Source organism: Canis lupus, chromosome 3, assembly GCF_048164855.1.
Source record: "Canis lupus baileyi chromosome 3, mCanLup2.hap1, whole genome shotgun sequence".
NCBI lineage: Eukaryota > Metazoa > Chordata > Mammalia > Carnivora > Canidae > Canis > Canis lupus.
Genome location: NC_132840.1, coordinates 67,374,920 through 67,396,361, shown reverse-complemented (window position 1 = coordinate 67,396,361; position 21,442 = coordinate 67,374,920). Strand labels below are relative to the sequence as shown.

The following is a 21,442-nucleotide window of genomic DNA, read 5'->3' as shown; positions in this document are numbered from 1 at the left end:
ACACTTTGGACATGAAAAAGAATTATCTATGGGTTAATATTGCTGTAGGCAAGATGTGCCTTTTGGTCATATTAACATTTCATTGACTAATGTTAGATATGAGAAGCTAATGTTTCATAAATGTCTTTCTCTGATGTTGCTCCAAGATGTACACCCTCATTTGGAGGTGAGACTGCCTCTCCTTTTCAGCCATCACAGCTGTGTCTACCTTCCATCCCTATGAGAGCCAAGGCATCTCGTCAAATTAAAATAACTTAAAATTCATGAATAAGAGAGATGAAACTACTGAAATGTAATTGGTGATTTCCAGAATTAATTGGTATTATTCAAACCAATTGGAAACTGTCATCAGAAAATTAAAAAATAAGCCGATGTTTAATAATACAAAATTTATTAGTTAAAAAATTAGCATCTGTTCATTACATAGAAAAGTAAAACAACCGAACGTTCCCTACAAAAAGTTTTAACTGTAAGCATACAAAGTAGGAGTGGCACAATGACTGGATCTGAGGACTTCATATCCATGCCTAAGTGAGCATTAGGACATTGAAAATGGTGACATGGGAACCGGGCTTGTGATATTTTGTTAACAGGTTGCATATTTTGAGTTGTCATTTGGTGTGGTCGAAAAACAGAGATATTCACGCCATGTTCCAAATTCACATAATTACTATTAACTATAGCAGATGTCACAGTTTGCTCCTCTCTTATAGAAATCACTGGTGGCTGCTGCTGAGGGGGCAAAGTTCACATAGTCTGTGCTGGGATAGGAAAAATACTCCGATGCTCTGATGGTGTCCAAGTGTTCTGTTTCACAGGACGCACAGTAGCAGACTGAGGTGCTTGCGGAAGAGAAGCAGTCGTACTGGGTGTATGGGGGCAAGTGGGAGTAGGAGTAGTCTTCTGAGGGATAGCCACAGTTTCTGGAGTCCAGAGAAGGGGGAGAATTGTAATTCTCCGGAGCATACGAAGGTAGCTGAGCCAGCGAGTAACTGTAGTCTAAGGAACCTGAGAGAGTGGAGGAATCCGAAGGCGATCCTGGGGTCTAGAGAAAACCAAGAAACAAAGAGCTTGATAATTTAGACAGGATTAAAAAAGCTGAATAGAGAGGATTTATTAACAGTAAGAACATTAGAGGGAAAAATACAACACAACAAAACACCCAGCCCAACCCAAGTCTGCAGAAGTAATTTTATTTGCTGACTGCATGATTTCAGGACACCTTGTTCTATATTTGTCTTTTTCTTCCCCAACAATAAATCGCCTTGCTTCACTGGCTTTCTTTGTTATAATCATACTTTAGAGGATGCTTTGTTCCTAAACCACAGAATCCCATTGTGCTTCAAGTCACCTGCACACCAAATCTTGCTGTGTGCCACGATATAAGCTGCAGGTGGCACCTTGGATGTCCCTCCACACCCTTGACTGTGGAGAACAAAGTGAACATACCCAGGCAGAAAGAACTGAGATCTTCAATAGGCCAGTGTCTGGGAGACTCCAAAACGTGAAACTACTCTTACAGTCACTGAAGTCTTGTCCCCAGAGAAGAAAGGTACTCTCTGCTTTCTCTTAAGCAGGCCTACAATGATGATTGAGAAAGCCTTCTTGGGAAGCCAGAAGGGAACTAGAGTGCAGGGGTCTGGTGTGCATAGTCTGTGGAGTTAATTTCCTATACCCCCAAAATTTAGTCTGATACCTACATGGACTTTTGACAAAAGTAAAAAGTATTTACATTTTAAAAAAACTTAGTTTTTATGGTTAAAAAAACAACATGGGAGTATCTAAAAATCCCAAACAACTGGTGTCTACACTGGAAATCTTACACCATTTTAAATGATACCATATTTTCAAACATTTAAGGTTCATCAAGAATAGACAATCCAAATTCTTTGAAGTATGAGGGCTTCTTTTTTACCAGCCATCTCAGGCTCAGAAGAGTTCTTGTGCCTACACCAGACCAAAACAACCAGTTAGTGGGGCCAGTTCAGTGTCAAAATAAAACAAAAACCCCTTATCAGAATAACAGTTTGGTACTGTGTAGATGCAGCCTTAATTCGACCTTCCAGAACTCAAAAAATCCAGGGATCATTGTTTAAATCAATGATTTGCAATGAACAGATGTCTTAACTACAGTTTAACAACATTAAATGAATATTGCCAGGAAACCTCTTTTTACTGCCACACACCATGTGGTTGGGCAGAGCTGCTTTGGGAAATTATCATCGTGTGTATCCAAAGGTTTGCCTCCTGCACCGTGTGGCTTCTCCGACCCCCACTGAGTTTTAAATGGCTCTCTGCTCATTTCCTGGATGACTTCCTTGTTGATAGGGTTTGTATGATTTCTCACGAGATGATGCAAACTCTCTTACAAAGCACAACTACCTTACAGTAGGCAACAATCAGGTTTTTGTAAAGAACTGAGATAAATTACCAGGCTCTGGTTAAAGCAGAAAGGGGCAGTTTGGAAGCTGTCAGGGAAATAGTGCGGAGTGCTTTGCGTGGCATTGAGCGAAGAGTCCAGGTGTGTCTCTGCCTGAAGGTAGGAATCAAAGAGCTGGTCGAGGCAGCTTGTATTTTCTTCACAGGAAACACAACTGGAAAGTTCTCGGGGTTGAAAATAATTGGGTGTAGAAGGAACTGGTTCAGACTCAAAATACAGCCCTAGAAGAGAAAGGAAAAAGGATAACATTTTGTTGTTGTTGTTGTTTAAAAGTTGCACTCATGGCTTTGAATAGAATTCTATATTCTGAATATTAACCATGTCTAGGGGAGAAGGGGGGACTTAAGTTCTAGAAAAGTAAACAGGCACGCAATTTGGATTTTTTCGTTGCCTTAGCGAATTCAAATCAGTGGACCGACTCTGGTTAATAATGTGGGAAGTGGCTGTAAATATGGCCAGGGCGAAAATAAAAGAATGACAATCCACCCTGTGTCCAACTGTCACAGTCAAATAATGGCTCAAGGCTCTCCTTTCTTGGAGCATAAGGCACCCACACCCCATCTGCAGCTCAGGTAACTTCACCTCTCAGAAGTAACGTATAAAATTGTGTGAGGCTTTAGGAAAACTTCTGATGCCACGGGATGCAATGCCCTTGATTTAAGCTTCTTGCTTCCCTAAACTTTTCATACCTAGTAACTTATATTTTGAAAAGTGATACGAATGGCAATATAAATTATAAAAATAGAAACCAAGAATGCAAAGTGAATTAGTAGTACCTATTATTTTTTTTTTATTTTTTTTAGTAGTACCTATTATTAATTACAAAATATAAAAATGTTTCCTTAGGAAACATGTCCATATGCTAGGGGAATTAAAATGAATTGTTGGCTACCAAACAAGAATAATTCTGAAAACATGACTTCTCTTCCATTTTCTTATTAATAGGCTCAATGTCTGATTGCTAGCCTTAAATGTTCAGAGGAGAGGGGTTTAGAGTGTATCCATCAAAGGACAACAGAATACTGGATATTTTGAAGTCTCAAGGTTCCTATGCTTAACGTTAAAGTGGGACATTGGGTGGTGAGCCCCCATAAGCACAGATCTCCTTGCATATGAGGTCCTAAAACACCCAACTGCTGGCTGGCATAGGTAATATGGTTATTCGGTTATTCGAATTGAGCTGAGAAAACCTGCAGTTGTTTGAACTGCTCACTGGGGAGAGGAGAGAAAGGGAGGGAAACAAACCCCGTGGGCTAGAAACTAAATCAACGGGAGCAAAGGCATTATTGTAGAACCCGAGGGTGTCTTGTATTCCATCTAACAGTACATTAAAAAAAAAAAAATAACAAGTTCCTGAAAACACTTCTGAGAGTTTAGTTACTTGGTGATGAGGAACTGGGATAAATGGGAAGAAATAACTCTTGGGACAGAATAGGAAGCAGAAAATAGACATTTCAGAAATGAGAACAAAAATGTCCCTTTTTTCCCTTGCATCTGGAGTCACTGTGGCTCGTTCACCTTCTGATTGGTTGGATTCCAATTAAATGGTGGTGCCTATCTTCACCTCTGAATCAAGCACTGAGAGACTTTGGAGATGGGCTTTTGAAAGAGGTTTGGAGGGAATGGGACGCTGGCTGTACTCACCTGCCGGGGATGGTGGGACTTGGTCTGAGAGGCGGACGCCGTTGCCTGCGGACAGCTGCCAAAGCAAGAACGTGAGCACAGAGCAGAGTGAAGTCAGAGCTCTCAGGGGAAAGCTAAGCCATTTTCACATGAACTTTGTTGCTTCTGCAATAAGGTAAGCCAGATTCTTTCTTCTAAAAAAAGGTGGCTATCGTTATATACAACCAGAGTCCTATATTATTTAGATTTGGTTTTTATGTTTGCTTGGTCACCCCCCCATCAGATTTTTCCCACCTAAAATTTAAATTTAAGTCGAATTTAGATAAAAATGATTTGTATATAATATATATGATTTGTGTATTATAGAGAAATGGAACCGTTTGAGAATACTCAGTAAACTCCTTTCTATTAAACTACTTAATTTAAAATTAATAAGAGTGAAACCTGTTCAATCCCAACCATCTATGACTGAGTCAATCATTTTCTTCAAAAATTTCTTATACTCTCTGGCTGCTTAGCCTTAGGAATTTGTTTTCCCAAAACGACACAGTTCCTGACTTTTGCTAATCCTGGAGAGCTAAAAATATGCACATGTGCTTACTAGCTATGAAATGTTAAAATATGATGCATTTTCTTAATACTGTAGTCAGGGAGCTGAAGCCTATCTACATTCTAGGTAATGCTCAGGAAGTATTTCACCTCTTTGTATGACTTGCTTATTTCACCACTCTCTCTGAATACCTGAGATTCATTGAAATTTATGAATTATCTCTTAAATATTTAAAGTAAAGCATCTTGTATCTTCCAATTGAATTGATGATTGCACTGAGTAATTTAGGATTCTTTTTAAGGTTTCAGATGGTGCCTTTAAAGTTTAAAGGGACCAGCACTGCTCTGTGACCTGTGCTGGGAAACCAAGCTCACCACACCTCTCTCTCTCTTGGATTACAGGCTATACTTACTCCCATTCAGCACGCCAACGGAGGAGTACACTGTCAGCTGCTGCTGAAACAGGAGGTGGTGTTAATTTTGAAAATGATCCATGCCGTAATGTCACGAACCAGGAAGCTGGAATCCTTCCCCAGGTCTTTATGCAAATAGTTGGCAGCAGCTCGAGCTGAAGGACTTGGAAGGAATGGGTTTTTAAAAAATCTGCTTCACGGCAGAGCTCTCATTAACCCCATTCCTCCCAGGGAATGGTCTGTTTGTCTGCCTATCCACATTATCTGCCTCAGGTATGTTTACAATCTCCTGCTTGATATTATCTTCCCAGTCATGGGTTCACTTTCTATTTCACTCCAAGAATACAAAGAAAGGTGCCTTTCTCTTAGATTTCAAAACAGCACACACACAAAAAAAATCCACAATCTACAATTTATAAAGATACATCAAGGCTGTTTAGAAAATTAATGGTTGAAAAGAGTAAATTGTATCTTTTCATAAATACTAAATCAACTTTCCCTTTCTCCTAAAGGTAAAAGAATTGTGTGTGTGTGTGTGTGTGTGTGTGTGTGTGTGTGTAGGGTTGTTTGCAAACTGATCTGGCTGAAATAAGCTTTTTAAAATCAAATTTAGAAATTTGGCAGCAGACATTTCTCCAGGCACTGTTTGCCACCTGACATTTGCTTCAATCTTATAACTTCCATTCATGATTGCCTTCTTAAAATTCCAAATTGCGGATACTACTCTGACTGTATAACAAATTAAGTTAAATATCTTCCTGCTTTGTCTATCTGATAGAATTCTCTCTCCTTGGCTTGAAGCTTCCCAGAGGCGTCCCTTGACCATTGAACAAACTGGAGATCATAACTGCTAAACCAAAGGGTCTATACCAAGAAGCAGGCATACGCTGTCCCCTGACACCTGCCATCCTTGCCTGCTGAGTATATGCCTTCGCAGCTTTCCTAGAATTGCAGATCCTTCTGATGGTTTCTGGTGAGGGATTTTACATCTGGCTCTCATAATTAAATCATCTATGTATTACTTCTATGTGCCTGTGAAGGCATGGGCCAATATAATGTTCCAGGAAGCAAAGAAGAGCAAGCTTTGCTGTGCATGTCCCTGCAAGGCATTGGTTCAGAAGTACTGCTTTATTATTTCTTGGGGGGTGGGGGATTGGGGTGAAGGCAGCTAGAACTCAGAAGAACTTAGATAAATCAAACAGCTCCAGGAAACGGATACTGGTCAGATGCACAAGTGAAGCGTTTTACCTTGCTTTCATTCCTGCAGTTAGCTAACAGGGGAACAGTGGCCAAACCAACCTGTAGGAGGCCAACAGCAATAAAGTCACCATGCTCAAGTGGGACTTCTCCAGGTGCATCGAAGCAGAATTCTACGATGTACCAAACAAAGCTCCTTAATGAGAGATTATTTTTTATTGTGAACATCCTGATTTTATTTTTTTTGCATCAGAGGCATTTCCCAATTCCATTGTTCCTGGTCTTATTAATTTTATAACCATCTCTGAACTGAAGGAATTGATGGTTGAGGCTACCAGACTCCTGCTCAGCACAGCTAGATCTACAGAAGGATGAATTTAGGGAGCTGATAGGTGGGAATGTTTCCTTTTTTCTTTTTTTCACATGAAGAGTAAGAAGACTTTGGCCCTGTTTTTAGCTCTGCCTTTAGTAAGACTTTGAACTTCAGCTGGAATAGAGGCATGCGGATCCCAATCTATTTACCTCATTTGGTTGTTATAAGAACTAAATGAAATCAGGAGTGTGCAAATTTTTAACCACTGTAAAAACCCTCTGCAAATGGAAAGACGCTTTATTATGTTAGCTAAAATTCTGTACATGGAGGTATTAACTTCTCCAACAAATGTAAAATTTGTGCTGTACGGGCTGTATCACAACAAGCTCACACCTGAACTCGAAACTCTGAGCAAAGAGACCAAACGGACATTACTGGATAGCTAGTTTTCAATCTTGGTTGTAATTTTATTTTTGTTCCTTTTCACAAATGATAATAATAGTAATGACAGCTAACATTCATTGAGCCCTTACTAAATGGAAAGCACTCCTGTAAGTCCTTTCTATGCAATAACTCATTTAACCCTCATAAAATCCTACTACCTTCAGCTTCAAGATGTGGAAACAGGTGAAGAGCCTGAGTAATTCTCTAGGATGTGCACACACCATGGAGGAGCTGAGATCTGAACCCAGTCCACTGGTTCTGGAACCTGTTCCTGTATCATTTACCTTTTCCACAAAGGCCCATGTCAGGAAGTCGTGCATTGCACATAAACCGCAGCAAGCTCAAAAACCATTGTGGGGAGGAGGATGCCAATAAGCTGGAGACAGAACCAATCCTAACATTGGCAATATGTGCCCATCTGTCATATCCCATATCCACACCCAGAGCAACCCACAAGCAATTGTATGATCAGGGCTTTCAGCAATGAATTGCCCTCTGTAGGAGGAGAACCCTACCTAGTTTATTTAGTTCTGCTGCTGCTCTGAGCACTCTTGGCAGGACTGCCTGCTTCAGAAAGTATATAAAGTGGTGGGGCACCCTTATGACAGCCCGTATGACCTCATGATTACCTGACTGCTTAAGGCTTCATATTAAGGAGGTGTATCTGTACCCTGAGCTGTCTCTTCTGCAGATATATGGCCCATTTCTGCTCAGGAACTTTCTATGCCTGGTGATTTACAGATAAATAACCTTGGAGGCTGGGTTTCATAAGAATGAGAAGCAGGGGTGGGGCATTTTACGGAGATTCTCTCGTTGAAGGGCTCACTAAAATGAAGTGAATTTCTGGCACGTGTCTGGGCACACACAGTGTTTTCCTACCAGAACAATCTACTCACCCGCTGGCTGGCTCCTCTCCCTGCACCAGACCTGCAAGCCCATTATATTGAACCATGATCAGTGAGGGATGAGCTCCCCCAAATGCTGAGCCCAACAACGTGCTCCAGCTGTTCTTTGTGGCTTCCTGTGGCAGACGGGGAAGAAGCCTGGCAGCACAGAAGTTACAAAGACAGCTGAGGAAGGCCAGGTCTGGGGACTGCGGAGAATATGCCTGAGTATACGATGGAGCTCGGCCAGGCCACCTACACCTTTCCAGAGACAGGGATCAACGAAGCCAAAGGCAAGACGGGGAGGAAGAGAGGGTTTCTGCTTACGGTTCCCCCTGAGGCTGCCTGGTGTGCCCTTCTCTGCTGCAGCAGCTCCTTCACGGTTATCTTCACCCGGACACCTTGATACACCTTCGGTTTTTCTGGGGGGAAAGGCAACTGAGTCAGTGGTCAAATGGGAGGTTTGGATGCAGAAGGCCAGGTTTCTAAGTCTGAAGAAGGCAAAGAGAATGCTAAAAGACAGGTGGGAAGGAGCCCCAAATTTCTCAAACTTGAAATGAGGAGAAGCTGGGCAGACTTCAGGGCCCCAGTGGGAGCAGAACCTATGGAAATCTGTGGGGCTGGGCCCTACCCCTAGACCAACAGCACACGGGGTATTCTGCTCAGGAATGTGAGAACAGCCTAGGGAAGCTCACCACCTTGGCTAAATTAGGGGAATCTCGGCCCTGGGCCCAGCCTGCTGGCGGGGGAGAGGTGCGATGGCCTGAGAGAGGCCGCGGCCGGCGCACCGGGCCTTCTCTGATCCGTAGCAGGTGACTTGGCCCACCGCGCGTGGAAGCCCCGAGTCCCGACCTTCGCCACCAGGCCAAGCGAGGCTCCTGCGGAGGCTCTGACCTCTGCATGCCCTTGGTCTGGAAGCCAGCCCCGGACGGGCGGCGGGGGGGGGCGGGGGGCGGCGGGGGGTCTTGCGAGCCCGGTCCGCGAGCTGCTGGGGCCTTGCTGCAGCGGCCGCCGCCCAGGCCCGGTCTTTCCTCGGCCCCTTCCTCGCCTGCCCCCTCGCGTCTTTTCCTCCTCCCCGCTCGGGCCCGCTCCTGCTCCCCCTTCTTCCCGGCGCTCCCCCTCCCTTCGGGTGCAGGCGTCTGGGCGGCGCACGGAGCCTCCCGCCAGGCCGAACGGGGCTCCCGGGCCGGCGGGGAGGGAGTCCGGGCGCGCGGGGAGCGAGGCGGCGGCGGCCCGGGGAGGAGGTGAGACCCGGCTGTGCGCCGCGCGGGGAGGGGGCCGCGTCCCAGGCTCGGGGCGGCCGCGCGGGGAGGGGGAGCCCGGCCCGGCCTCGTGCAGGGCCGCCAGCGCCGCGCCTGGTCACCGCCGAGAGCGCAGCGCGACCGCAGGGAGACCCGCGCCGGGGCCGCGGAGCCGGGTCCCCGCGGGAGAGGAGGCTGCGCCGCTCGCCGCTCGCCGCTCGCCGCCCACACCGGGGGGCCCGCGCCGTGGCCCGCGAGGCCCGGCTCTCCGCGCCCTGTCGGCGGCCCCGCTCCCGGGCGCCCCGCGCCGGCGGCTCGCGGCTCGGTGGGCGGCGCGTGCAGCCCGGGGGTCGGCGGGGCCGCTGCCGCCACCCCCACCCCCACCCCCAGCCCCAGCCCCGCCGGCGGCCGGCGCTCCCCGCGGGCGTCCCGGGCTCCCCGCGAGCCTCTAGCTCCCCCCGCCGCCGCTCCTGGGCACGCAGAGCCGCGCCGCGAAGCCCCGGGGTCACGGGCGCCGCGGAGCAGGAGCAGGAGCAGGAGCAGGAGCAGGAGCAGGAGCGCGGCTGCGGGATCAGGGCCCGCGAAGGCCACGGCGGCCGGGCCGGCCTCTGGGCCTCTGCCCTGCGAGCGCGCGCCGAGGGGCAGCGGCCACGGCGTGGCCCGTGCGCTCTCGGGATCGCCGGCTCCTCCTTGCACGCCCTGACTATGTGCCTCTCTGTCCATGCAGGGAAAGCTGTGGAAATACACCCGGACCCAAAGGCCCTGGCTCGCGTGACCCTACCCCGGGAGAAGCAGCCCAGTTACCCGACATCGTGGTCAGCAGAAGCTGGGGCGCTGGCTGGATGCTGCAGCTGCAGGGACTCGGTGCCTCCCAGGGCTCCTGTACAGACAGAGAAGCAGAGATGCAACATTTTAAAGTTTCACAAAGCATCCAGCTGCACCCAGGTTCCTGGAGCAGGAGACAAACAGAATTAATGTTTTATACCTTCGGGTATAGGTTTGAGTTTTTTCCCCCTCATGCCAAGTATTTAAAACCTCTAGAAACCCATGATTTGACAATCAATGATTGCGCGATACTTTCAATTTGAATATTCAAAGGCTTAACAAAATGGACTATCTTCTGCAGAAATCCTGCACACAGGCACCCCACAGACAGTCCAAAGAAACAGGGAGCCAGACCCCTTTGGGCCCTGGGCCTTGCTTTTATTGTATTTTAAACATTTTGCCCACCTTTCCACAGACAGAGCCGGAGTCCTCAAAGATGCTCTGTATTTCTGCCTCAAAGGCAGCCCCAGGAGCCTGGAGTGACTCAGGCTGTCCTTCCTGACCTCCTGAGCCAGACTGGCCCACCAGACTCAGTCCTATATCCCTAGTCTCCATTTTAGGGGAAAATCTCAGGTTTCGGGGAGTGAACATGGCAGCCAGTAGGTATGGAGTGGCAAGGAGTCATTCCTGCCTCAGGTTGCAGGTTGCAGGTCGCAGGCCCAGCCAAGGCCTCCGCTCTGTGCCACATGTCCTTCTGGCACCACTTGGCCACAGGCCGGCTTCCTTGCCTTTGGCCCGCTCTCAGTCTGGGCCCCAGACACCGCAGTTTCAAGACAGAAGGCCTCCGCATTATGACCCTCTGCTCCCCCACCAGGAGCTGGGGAGGTCTGTGGGACCTCACCCTGGAGACTTTCTGAGGCTGGTGTTTCTTCCACTGTGAAGTTCTCTTGCCTCCCCTCTTTCTCTGGCTGGAGCCATCCCTGCCCTTTCTGCTGCAGGAGTATGTATTGAGTAATAATGATAAGCTTGGATCCTGCTCCTTTTAGCTGAAAGGACATTTGTGTGCAGGCCTTCACACTGTGGGTGAGAGGTGGGAGATTCTTGAAGTCAGGCTGCCAGGCAGGTGCAAGCGTGAGCCCCTCCCCAGGGATGGAACTGTGCCGGGTGATGTTCTCCAAGCGCTTGCTGTACCTCTTCCATGTGATTTGGAAGGTTGAGAAAACAGGAGTGGTCCCGAGAGGGAGTGAGTGCCAGGCCAGATGCTCATCTAGCCCCTGGGGGAAGAGGGCGGCACCGGAAGATGGAGAAGCAGGATGGAGTTCCCTTTGCAAATGAGCCAGGACATTCCCATGATGCCAGGCCAGGCGATGGTTACAGGCCTCTGCTCCCTGAGTTCTCTGAAATGCAAAGAATGGAGCTGAGCCCCACAGGCCACCAGAAAAATAATCTGAATTCCCTTGAATGTGTCCAGTGCAGGGCGGAACATACACAGGTGGGGAGCAGGGGTCCTGGGGGTGACAAGGCTCTGGAATCTGTGATGGGGAGGAGCTGGGAGCACTTGACATGGCACCTGGCTCTGGAGGGCAGGACGGGCTGTGTCTGCCTCTACCCCACTAAATCTGTCAGCTCCTGGAGTCTTCCCACAGAGGCCTCTGAGCCTGTGTCCTGGGTTTTCCCAGTGGGCGTCAGGCCTGAGGACCAGACTTGTGAGGAGAGGAGGATGCAGGGGGTTCAGAGAGCCCCTGTCTCCTCTCTCCCTGCCCTGCCCCATCTGGACACCGCTCCTTCTGATGGGATAGTGGACAAAACAGCTCAGGGAGGCTCTCTTGCCCTCGAGAGACATGACTTCTTTTCTCTTTTGTCTTCCTCCTTTTCGTTTTCCACTTCTCTTTTGCTGTTTAAAATCTTTGTCTTTAGACTTTCTATTTATTTTTTTCCCCAAGTTTCTTTTTTCTTCATTGTCTTCTTCTTCTTCTTTCTAAATGTGTCACTTTCCCTCTGTTCTGGGGACTTTCTCATTTTTTCAGGCTTATTTTCCTTGCTAACCTCTCCTCTTCCGTGGAGATGGGCAGTGGTTTGTGGAGGCTACCGAGTTCCCTTGACAACATCACTGAAGCTCATGCCACTGATTGGCTACATGGTACTTGCTGAAAGCAGGCGGAGATTGGAGATTGGGGGCCCATGAGAGATGGGGTCCTTGGAAATCACAGGGTCTGTAGAGACAGCGAAGAACCCTGTCCCTTTCTTGAGCAGCCTCTGCCTGAACCATAGCCGCGGTTCTGAGGGCTTCTGTGTTGGCGCCTGCTCTTGAGATGGATGTTCCATTGCTGTTGCTGGCAAGCAATTTCAGAAAACTGAGTTTCCTCATGCCTGAGCCCTGTTTTGAGAAATAACGTCTCCCAGTTTTTACCCCAATATGAAGGAGCTTTGTTTCCTATAATTTGTTTCTGTAATTGCAAAACCCCAACACAGATATTTAACATTCAGACATCATGCTTGTGAGTGCAGAGGAGGGTCCTTTCTAATGAGTCCCGTGAATCTTTCCTACAGATCTGCATGTGTCATGAGGCCTGAAGCAACCAGATCTACCCCAAAGACCCTATGGAGTTGGATGGTCCTCACAGGAGACTTTTTTTCTAAAAGTTGTCATTTATCGAGTATTTATTGGATATCAGGCACCGTATTGTATGGCCTCCCATTTTACAGCTGAGGCTCAGAGGGGTAAGCAACATGCCCAAGGTTATTAAGCACATAAATGGCAGGATTGGGTCTCAAGCTTTGGTAAATCTGGTGCTAAAGCTCTTTCTCTTCATTATCATTGTTGTCTTCTTGATCTTTTACATCAGAGGCTTTCAAACTTTCTTGACTTCAATCCACAATGATTTCATTTTACATGTTCACATACTATACAGTAATATTTACATGTTTATTAAACTTCTCATGAAACATGGGCAGCCCCAGTGGCCCTGTGGTTTAGTGACGCCTTCAGCTAGGAGCGTGATCCTGGAGACCCGGGATCGAGTCCCATGTCAGGCTCCCTGCATAGAGCCTGCTTCTCCCTCTGCCTGTCTCAATCTCTCTCTCTCTCTCTCTCTCTCTCTCTCTCTCTGTGTCAGTCATGAATAAATAAATAAAAAATATTAAAAAAATAAACTTCTCATGAAACAGTGTACACCACTGTATATGAAGCATTCTGACATTTCCTCTCCAATCTTTTCCATTTCGTGCTATTTATGAAAAATGTATGTCAATTGGGAGTCACAAAGATAATTTGTTGACGCACTAATGAGTTGTGACCAGCATTGGAAAAATGCTGTCTGTGAGACAGGCAAACACACTTGTCATTGTTGTGCATGTGAAAGTATTTTGATGTTCTGTTTGTTTTGCTGTCAGGGTGTGTGAGGAGACTAAGGCAGGGCAGCATACTGTCTTCAAAGTATTCTGTAAAGACTGGGGGCACCAGATCCCTGAAGGGGAGACTGGCTGGAAGACAGGGTGAGCTGTGCATTAAGTTAATTAACAGTTTGTGCTTCTCTGACTGGGGGGCATTGTCACCTCCGGTTGTCTGCCCTGAAGTCCTGATAATCATTCTGGGATTTTTAATAAAAGACTGAAAAAAAAAAAAAGTTGCAAGCTTTCAACAGGCTTTAACAAGCTCACTTGCTTAAAAACATAACACAGGGTCCTGATGCTTGCATGTTGAAAGGGAGCTCTGAGGTGCTGAGAGTGACTTAGAGTCTTTTTCCAGTGTCCCTGCTGGTGGTCATCCCGCCTCTGGCTCCCTCCACTGCTTGGCTGAGCTCCTGGCCCATGGTGGACTTGTGTTGAGGAAGTGGGGGCTCAGTCTTTGTAAGGGAGCCTTTTCCACCATTTACGTAGAATGATCATTGATTGAGCTAAAATCCAATAAGGTATTAATTGTGCATCAACTATGTACCAGCCATGATATCAGGAACACAAAGAAAAATAAGTCCTGGTTTCTTCCAACAACTGCTCTGTAAATAACATGAGATACCTGTTCTCCCACTTCCATACCACTGCTTCTCCACCAAGAGTCTGTCTGGTTCATTCGCTGATTCATTCTCTTAACGGCATATACTCTGGCCAGGCCCAGTGCTAAGCCTGAAGAAGTCATGCCCAGCCCTGCCCCATGCCCCCAGCCATTTCTTTCTGAGGCTTATTATCTGTAGTTTCTCTAATTTTTCACATATTATAGTTTTTCAGATCTCTGAGCCCCCGACTTCAGAAACCCTCTAGTTTGTCATTGACCTTCTTAGAGTCACTGAGCACCCAGAATAATGGGAAGAGAATGCATTTATTTTTAAAGTTTTAAGTGGAGTATTTAGCTGAAATTTTTTTGGCAGGCTTTCATATGCAAATGACACTGCAGAGTATTATATTTTTGTCCCCCAAAGTAGGAGATATCATGAATATGAAAAGACTTTTGGTATAAGGAAAAAGGGGGAGTTTTATTCCCTCCACATTTGACTGCAGCTCTAAAATTCTCTTTATTAATGCAAAGTTCCTTTGTCATTTTGGCTTTGGGACACTGTTACCAAACCTTGTGGGGAATATCAGGTTCCAAAAATATGGTAGAAACAAGTCTTTCCTGGTCCCAGAGTGACTGTTGGGTTCAATGACCAGGAAGACTTACAGATGGAGGTCGTCTAATGATTTGTGGTAACTCAGTTTCTTAATCATAAAACATAGCCAAAGTTTTAACTTTTCCTTAAGAGGCTTCTGTAGCGAAGAAGTATTTGGTAATTTGTCATTTAAGTAAGGAAGATACTGTCAGACACTGCTTGAAATGTTCACCCTTTACTTAAAACATTTTTATTATGCAATATCTGAGACATACAAAAACATATGAAGATGACTGTGATAAAAACCTATGAATATATTACCAAGGTTAAGAAAGAAAACAATTGAGTGATCTTTCATTTATGACTAAATTAATTTACCAAGCATTAAACGTTTGGATCGTTCTACTTGAGATGTTTCATCAGGAAGAAGGTCAGTAGAGATATTTTTCAGTTTCTCTAATGCAAAAGAGCTAATTCTTGAATATTCTTTGTTTTGTCCACATTTTCTTCCTTTTGGAACTGTGAAGGTTTTTTACTGTTCTCTTTTGGTTTGTAATAGACTAGCAATGATGTAGCATATTGCAAATCCACGCATCTTATTTATCAGAGGTTAAGAGTAGAGGACACTTCTGTATCAAAGATCAAAGAAAACATGGCATCATCATTTACGGATCATATTAGAAGATTTTCTTCTTATTTATTTAGACTGATCTTTAGGGATTTAGCTCCTTATCCATTTATCATCATTGTTTTATTTTTTTAAAGATTTTATTTATTTATTTGAGAGAAAGAGAGAGAACAGAGGGAGAGTGAGAGTGAGAAGGAGAAGCAGACCCTTGGCTGAGCAAGGAGCCCAACATGGGGCTCCATCCCAAGACCCTGGGATCATGACCTGAGCCGAAGGCAGACACTTAATAGACTGAGCCACCCAGGTGCCCCAATCATATTTGTTTTAATCACACCAGAGATAGCACTCAATGTTGAATAACTTTTATTTATAAGATTTCTTAGCAACATATTATAGTACATGTAGATACTAAGTGAATATATAAACATTTTTCTGTACCCCATCAAACTTCAGTAGTAGTCCTTCTTAGGGACACTTAAAAATACTGAGCCAATCATCTTAAATATATTATTACCACTAATGTCCAGTATCCACTACTACTACCAACATTTGTGGAGAATATGGCTAAAGTGAAATTTTAAACATGATAACATTTTCTTATACATCAGTCTCAGAGAGTTGTCACCCATAGCGTTAGAGTCTAAAGAGTTAATCATTTTTTAAAGATTTATTTATTTATTTATTTATTTATTTATTTATGATAGACACAGAGAGAGAGAAAGAGAGGCAGAGACACAGGCAGAGGGAGAAGCAGGCTCCATGCCAGGAACTCGATGCGGGACTCGATCCTGGGACTCCAGGATCGCGCCCTGGGCCAAAGGCAGGCGCCAAACAGCTGAGCCACCCAGGGATCCCCCGAGTTAATCATTATTGTGATATAATTTTAGTTCAATTTAACAAAGATTTTCCTGAGCATCTAGAAAATGCTGGACACTGAGCCGGATGCTAGAGACACATTACTGAGCCATTCATGGGTCCTCTGCTTGATGAGACTGGTCAGAGACTTACCCTTTAGCCAGCATGGATGAATTTGCATTTAGGATTGCTAGAGTTGGTAGTTAATGAATATGGTCTGTAAAGAAACAGTGTAATGTTTTGAATAGAAAGGATACTTGAGACAGAACCTAAAGAAATATGATTTTGGTGTGTGGTTGGTAGATTCCTCATAATGCAAGGGAACTTAAATTTGGATCCATCAGTAGTTATTTCAGTTTTTTAAGTGTTACTGATGTTTTATTTCTTGTGAGTGTATTATTTAGATTTACATAATAAAAAAGGAGCACAATGATACTAGTAGTGTGTGTGTGCGTGTGTGTGTGTGTGTGTGGTACATCTATCTGTACTATGTAAATGTATGTTTTACTATTGGGATGAGGAATTTTTTTCTCTTTGTGGAATTTCTTGCAGAGAACTCTTGTACTTCATGATACTAGAGAATTTCCTCCCCTACCACAAATGTACCTTCATATTTCTATTATTAACCGAGGTGTAGCAAGTCATAATGCTTATTTAAGAGCATTTATAAAACAAACGAGGTGAAGATGTGGTTTTCTTTCATTCTTTGGGCTTTGCATAACATTATAAGAGGAACACAAACACTCTCAACTACATGCTATAGTGTCTGTTTCCAGTGATTTGGGGGGAGAATTGTGTATATTGCAGGTATTACCTTTTTGCACAGGTAAATTTGCTTTCTGTTTTTTCTTGATATTATTATCTAGTCAGCTTTCCTGGGTAACTAACTTATACTTGCTATAATAATCTCTGCTTACCTTAAACCCAAAAGAATCTCGTGTTTTTAAAAAAAAAAAAAAAAGAATCTCGTGTTTTGAACCTGAGAACTCTAATTTTCCCTGCTTTCCCCAGGAAAGTTATGAGCCTGAGGGTGGCAGGTTTAAGGAAGAAAGGGAGAGGAGGATGTGTATTTTTTTTTGTTTTTCTGATGTTGGCTGGCATGTGTGTTATTATAACAAGGTGCAGTAAGTCCCCCATGTGCAGTAGGACATAGAAATACTTGAGTGGGAAACGGGATAGAGAATAGGATTAATTTCTGTGTCATAATTTTGTAACTTGGTTTCATTTTTTTTTTTGACAAAGGATTGTCAATTCCCAGGATAAACCAGAACCAAATTGAGATGTATGTAATAATATAGAAACACATTGTCAAGCTAACTAGAATTCCTAAAAATCATATACCACTCCCCACATACCCATACCCTTTAAATAGGGTAGCTGAAATGGGTACTAGATGCAGTACAAGCCTGTGTATGTCTCCTTTCTTGTAAATTAGTTTTGTGAAGCACCATGAAAGGGCTTGATGCTTTAAGAAGAATGTAGATTGCACTGCGATCACCGCATTGACCTCCATTCTGAGGTCTGGTTGCTGAGCTCTACTTACCTGAGAGCCAGCACGTCCTTAGGTTGTGAGAAGATGAACATGGTAAGTGAGAAGAGCAAACTAAGGGAAATGAGCTTGTCTCACATTTAGTGTTGTAATCAAACAGAAGTTAAAGTGATGTGGACACATATTTATGGTTTACACACCAGTATTGTGTTGTATCCTACTTAGTAAGCAGCAGATGATTGTGATTATCATGAAATTTATACAACCAATTTGGAAAAATGGCTTTTCAGACCCTCGTGAAGACCCCTAAATCTAAAGACAGGCCAGATCTCTTCTTTCTGAGGCAGGGGCCCAGATGACAGATGGCTCTGCCAAAGATCCTGGGACCAGGACTGAGGTTTCAAGTCTCACAGGACTTAAGGAAGAGCAGCTTTCTTGTCCACAGTGGAGATTTCCCCCTTCCCTCGAAGAGCTAATATTGAGCAAAGTAAAGATCAGGCCATGACAGGGTGTAGTGCGAGGGAGGAAGTAAGGCAGGGGACCTGGGAGAGGGCAGCCCAACGTCTGGGTACCAACAGTGTTCCTTCCTGATCTGCTCCTGCGGGGCTCCCAGGAGGGTCTGTATCCAAGCGTTTCTGTGGGCACTCCATAAATTGGGAGTGTATTTGGTTAACCAGAAAATATCCATGAAGGCACAGAGAAGGAGGAGTATCCATTAGTCACTTCTAAGTGTGAATTAATGTCTTTATTTGTTTTTTCTAGACTCCTACATGGCTGAGGTAGAGCATGGGGCACAGATGATGTGATGGAAAGAGCATTGAGTGGCTTTAGACAACCAGGTGGAAAATGAGAGCAATGGGCCCCCAGGAGATGGAAGGGAAAGGCACTGAGTCAAGAGGGACTAGAGGTCTCAGGAAGGGTGGGGAGGGGCAGAGGAAGAAGGAGAGAGAGAATCCCAGGCAGACTCTGTGCTGAGTGTGGAGCCTGATATGGGGCTTGATTCCACACCCCCAAGAGCATGACCTGAGCCAAAATCAAGAGTTGGATGCTCAACTGACTGAGCCACCCCGGCACCCCAATACTTTCTTCTTTAAAATCGTGTGGTATAAAATGAGTTTTATGAGCCCTAATCTATACTATATTCTCTGTGTTCCCTCTTATAGAACACACTCAGTTTATAACTAAGAAAAACTGAATGGAAAAATCAGTATATTTCATGATCTGCACAAATTTTTTAATGTAATTTAAGAAAAAATATGAGCGTTAAAAATGACATTTCAAAGATAACAGAAATTCAGAATGTGATGGGTTACTAAAGTTCCAAAAACACATGACTATCAGGTGTCTCACTAGAATATAGTCCCTGATATCCTGAATTAACATTATGTTGTGTTTCAGTGGAGCGATGGGAGGGAGGATTACAAATAAATGCCATGGTCCGTTAACAAAGGGTGGCATGATGGCCTATTCTGAAAATCCAGTTCTGAATGAGCTGGAAACGCACTGAAAACAATCTGTCAAATACAAAACTCAGCTCCAAGAAAAGCACAGGAGAAGTCCTTTGGTGCACCCCTCAGTAAGCTCTGCGGCATTCGTATGACCCCCACACCAAGCTCCCATCTTCTTTGGTCCATGAAGAAGGGTCCTGAAGGCTGGAGGTGTCTGTGCCCTCTTCTGGGGACAGGGGCACGGCCTTGTGTGGTAGCTCGTTGGACATCGTCATGAAAGGGGTGAAGGGATAGGGGGGTGGTGTCGGGTACCCTGGCACATGGTACAGATCCTCCAGCATGTGCAGTGAGTAGGACTGAGCCCCAGCTAGGGGGGACCCCCAGCTTGAGCTCCTGTGCTGGGTGGTGCTCCCTGACTCCATCTGGGAGAGGCAACCTGTGCTGGGTGGCAGGGTCTGCAGGGTGTCGGCGGGCACGAGGTCTGTCTGGCTGAGACCATCAGGCACTGTTTGCTCCCATGAGTCCCTCTGAAGAAAATGGAAAGGTCACTGGGGTTAGTTGTTGGGTTGATACTCCGATGTGGACAGATTTCCTCACCAACACTGGCAGCTTCCACGGTGGACTTGGTATCCTCCGTCTGCCGTTCCAGCCTCCTTAGCAGGCTGCTGTTCCCTCTGATGTCTGAACACCAGCCATGAGAGTTTTTAGTTCCTTTCTTACTCTAGCATTAGATATATCTATCTATCTTCTATTCCCCAGAAAACAACATTAAATGAGTAAAATGAGGGAACAATAGAAGGAACATTTATACAGCATTTTGCCATTTCCAATGTACTATGTCTTGCATTCCTTTCGAGTTGCACAATACAGGGGATCCCAGAATCCCCCTTCCGCAGTGGGGACATCTGCTCCAGCTACTCCTGAAAGGAGTAGGTCTCTAAACTACCTGATGGGCCTTTGCCCTCCCTGAGTCAAGAGGTAGAAACTTCCCTAGGCTTGGAGGGGGAAAGATCTGGGTTCATTTCATGGCTGCACCAGTTATTACCTTCCTGACTCTGAGTACCTCACTTTGCTCATCTGCAAAATGGGGCTTTAATAAGTATATCCCAAGTTGTTGCAAGTATTAAATGAACAAAGGAAGTTCCTGGCTGGAGTAGGTGCTCAATAATGTTAATTCCCACCTCCCTCCATTGCCTCTTTGGTCTAAATTCCCATCCTTAGAGATTCATTCCTTTGTAGTGGAAGGCTTTACAGTTTGCTGCAACATGGGTTTTAGTGTTCTTCAGATCTTTATGAACTCACCTCTTTGTTAGGACTGGAGGGGGGGGGGGGACAAGATTCTATAGGGTAGAAATACAGAGGGGAGGGGCGGCCTGGGGACCCGGAGGGAAGGACCCCTGATTTTCCGCGTTCAGGTATGTTACAGCCTCGTCATGTGGGAGATGAACTTCGGGGCTCTTTCCTTGCGTGTGGAAGGAGCGATGGGGGAACATCTGGCAAGATCAGCAGCGCACTAACAAAATGGGTATAAACGGTGGTCCCGTCCAAGCCGGTCGGTCTTCCAGGGAGGCCCCTCGGAGCGCTTGCTGGGGGAGCAGCCGCAGGCAGGTGAGTGTGGGGTGCGGGGCGGGCCGGCTCCGGCTTCCACCTGGTTGCCCCGCGCAGGTGCGCAGGTGCGCGAGAGCCCAGCGCCCCCCCCCCCCCCGCCCCGCCTCCCCGCGGTGGGGCGCCTGCATACTCACCAGCACCAAGTGCGAGGGGTCCCCCGGGAAGGGCGGCGGCAGGAGCGGAGGCAGGGCCGAGGCGCCGAGCAGAGAGCCGGCGCTGGGGGGCAGGCCTGGGGGCCGGGGGTCCGCGTAGGGCTCGGGGAAGTAGGCGTCCAGGAGCCCCGCGGGGCCGGGCGCCGCGGGGGACTCGCAGGCGAAGGGCTTGGCCGCGGAGCTGGAGGTGCACACGTCGTTTGCGAGCTGTTTAGGGCTGTGGAAGTCCGAGTCCGAGAGGAAAGATCTCCGGACACCGTAGTAACCTGACGTCACCGGTGAGCCTGTTGCCAAAGGAAAAACACACGTGCGGAAATTTCCCCGTGGGAAGTGCGGGTGTATCTGCTGCAGCTCGGGCTTTCCTCGCGGGAACCTGTCCTAATGCAGGCCGGACACCGAGGCAAACATTTAGATACAGAGAGGTCTCGAAAAGCATTAAAGATTGCTGCATTGCCTCTTTCAACTGGTCCAGCCCAAATAGCTAATACGTTTCCAGTTCACTCTGCCCTTGGAGAGGAGTTCATTTGAGATGCTCTACTCCTTCACTTGCTCAGCACGCATGATGCACTTTCTGTGTTCCAGTTACTGCGCTAGGGCAAGTTGGGGTGAAAAGAGAAAAGAAATCCCTTGCCGTTTACACTATATCGAATGAAGTGTCTTTTTCCCTAGCTTCTGAGGTCGGTCCCCATTGACACAAAACCGTTAGTAACAGGAGGATCATCTGAGATTCAGTATCTCTAGACACCTTGATGCTGCAATCCCACCCCAAATCAGAGGCAGGCTGTATGCTGCTTCTACTTCTTTGTATAC

General features: G+C 46.1%; 2 protein-coding genes and 1 long non-coding RNA gene across 10 annotated transcripts in view; 1 reads left to right on the top strand and 2 right to left on the bottom strand.

Moving 5' to 3' along the window:
- Positions 1–374: 374 nt before the first annotated feature.
- POU2AF3 (POU class 2 homeobox associating factor 3) lies at positions 375–10,036 on the bottom strand. 3 transcript variants are annotated; one of them, XM_072821922.1, is made up of 6 exons: positions 8,562–8,798; positions 8,191–8,285; positions 5,026–5,188; positions 4,085–4,139; positions 2,432–2,661; positions 375–1,045 (listed from the first exon to the last, which is right to left on the bottom strand). In XM_072821922.1, exons 3-6 carry the CDS (start codon positions 5,029–5,031, stop codon positions 674–676), a joined length of 663 nt encoding a protein of 220 aa, XP_072678023.1. In that variant the 5' UTR covers positions 5,032–5,188; positions 8,191–8,285; positions 8,562–8,798; the 3' UTR covers positions 375–673. The 3 variants fall into 3 exon arrangements, with proteins under 3 accessions (XP_072678023.1, XP_072678022.1, XP_072678024.1); XM_072821921.1 differs by lacking the exons at positions 5,026–5,188; positions 8,562–8,798 and adding an exon at positions 9,909–10,036; XM_072821923.1 differs by lacking the exons at positions 8,191–8,285; positions 8,562–8,798 and having other exon boundaries at positions 5,026–8,154.
- On the top strand, positions 2,308–13,060 carry LOC140630934 (uncharacterized). 5 transcript variants are annotated; one of them, XR_012028621.1, is made up of 7 exons: positions 2,308–2,539; positions 3,386–3,589; positions 3,941–4,238; positions 5,015–5,298; positions 5,804–5,998; positions 9,832–10,049; positions 12,420–13,060. It is a non-coding gene; the product is annotated as an uncharacterized lncRNA (long non-coding RNA). The 5 variants fall into 5 exon arrangements; XR_012028619.1 differs by having other exon boundaries at positions 2,311–2,539; positions 9,832–13,060; XR_012028617.1 differs by lacking the exons at positions 9,832–10,049; positions 12,420–13,060 and having other exon boundaries at positions 2,312–2,539; positions 5,804–6,493.
- A 2,685-nt stretch (positions 13,061–15,745) lies between these two features.
- Positions 15,746–21,442, bottom strand: part of POU2AF2 (POU class 2 homeobox associating factor 2) — a 39,222-nt gene continuing 33,525 nt past the window's right edge. For both annotated transcript variants that reach the window (XM_072821920.1, XM_072821918.1), the window contains 2 exons: positions 20,615–20,916; positions 15,746–19,399 (listed from right to left, as the gene is read on the bottom strand). In XM_072821920.1, coding sequence (XP_072678021.1) covers positions 18,998–19,399; positions 20,615–20,916 — 704 coding nt within the window. In that variant the 3' untranslated portion in view covers positions 15,746–18,997. The remainder of the gene's footprint in view (positions 19,400–20,614; positions 20,917–21,442) is intronic.

Bases quoted from the DNA above. Each gene is read 5' to 3' on its own strand.
- POU2AF3 (XM_072821921.1), bottom strand. From the start codon at position 10,035: ATGCTTTGTGAAACTTTAAAATGTTGCATCTCTGCTTCTCTGTCTGTA. The intron at 8,286-9,908 runs GTAACTGGGCTG...CTTTCCCCCCAG, and splicing joins TCTGCTGACCACGATGTCGG to AAAAACCGAAGGTGTATCAA. The intron at 4,140-8,190 runs GTAAGCAGAAAC...TTGCTTTGGCAG, and splicing joins AGGCAGCCTCAGGGGGAACC to CTGTCCGCAGGCAACGGCGT.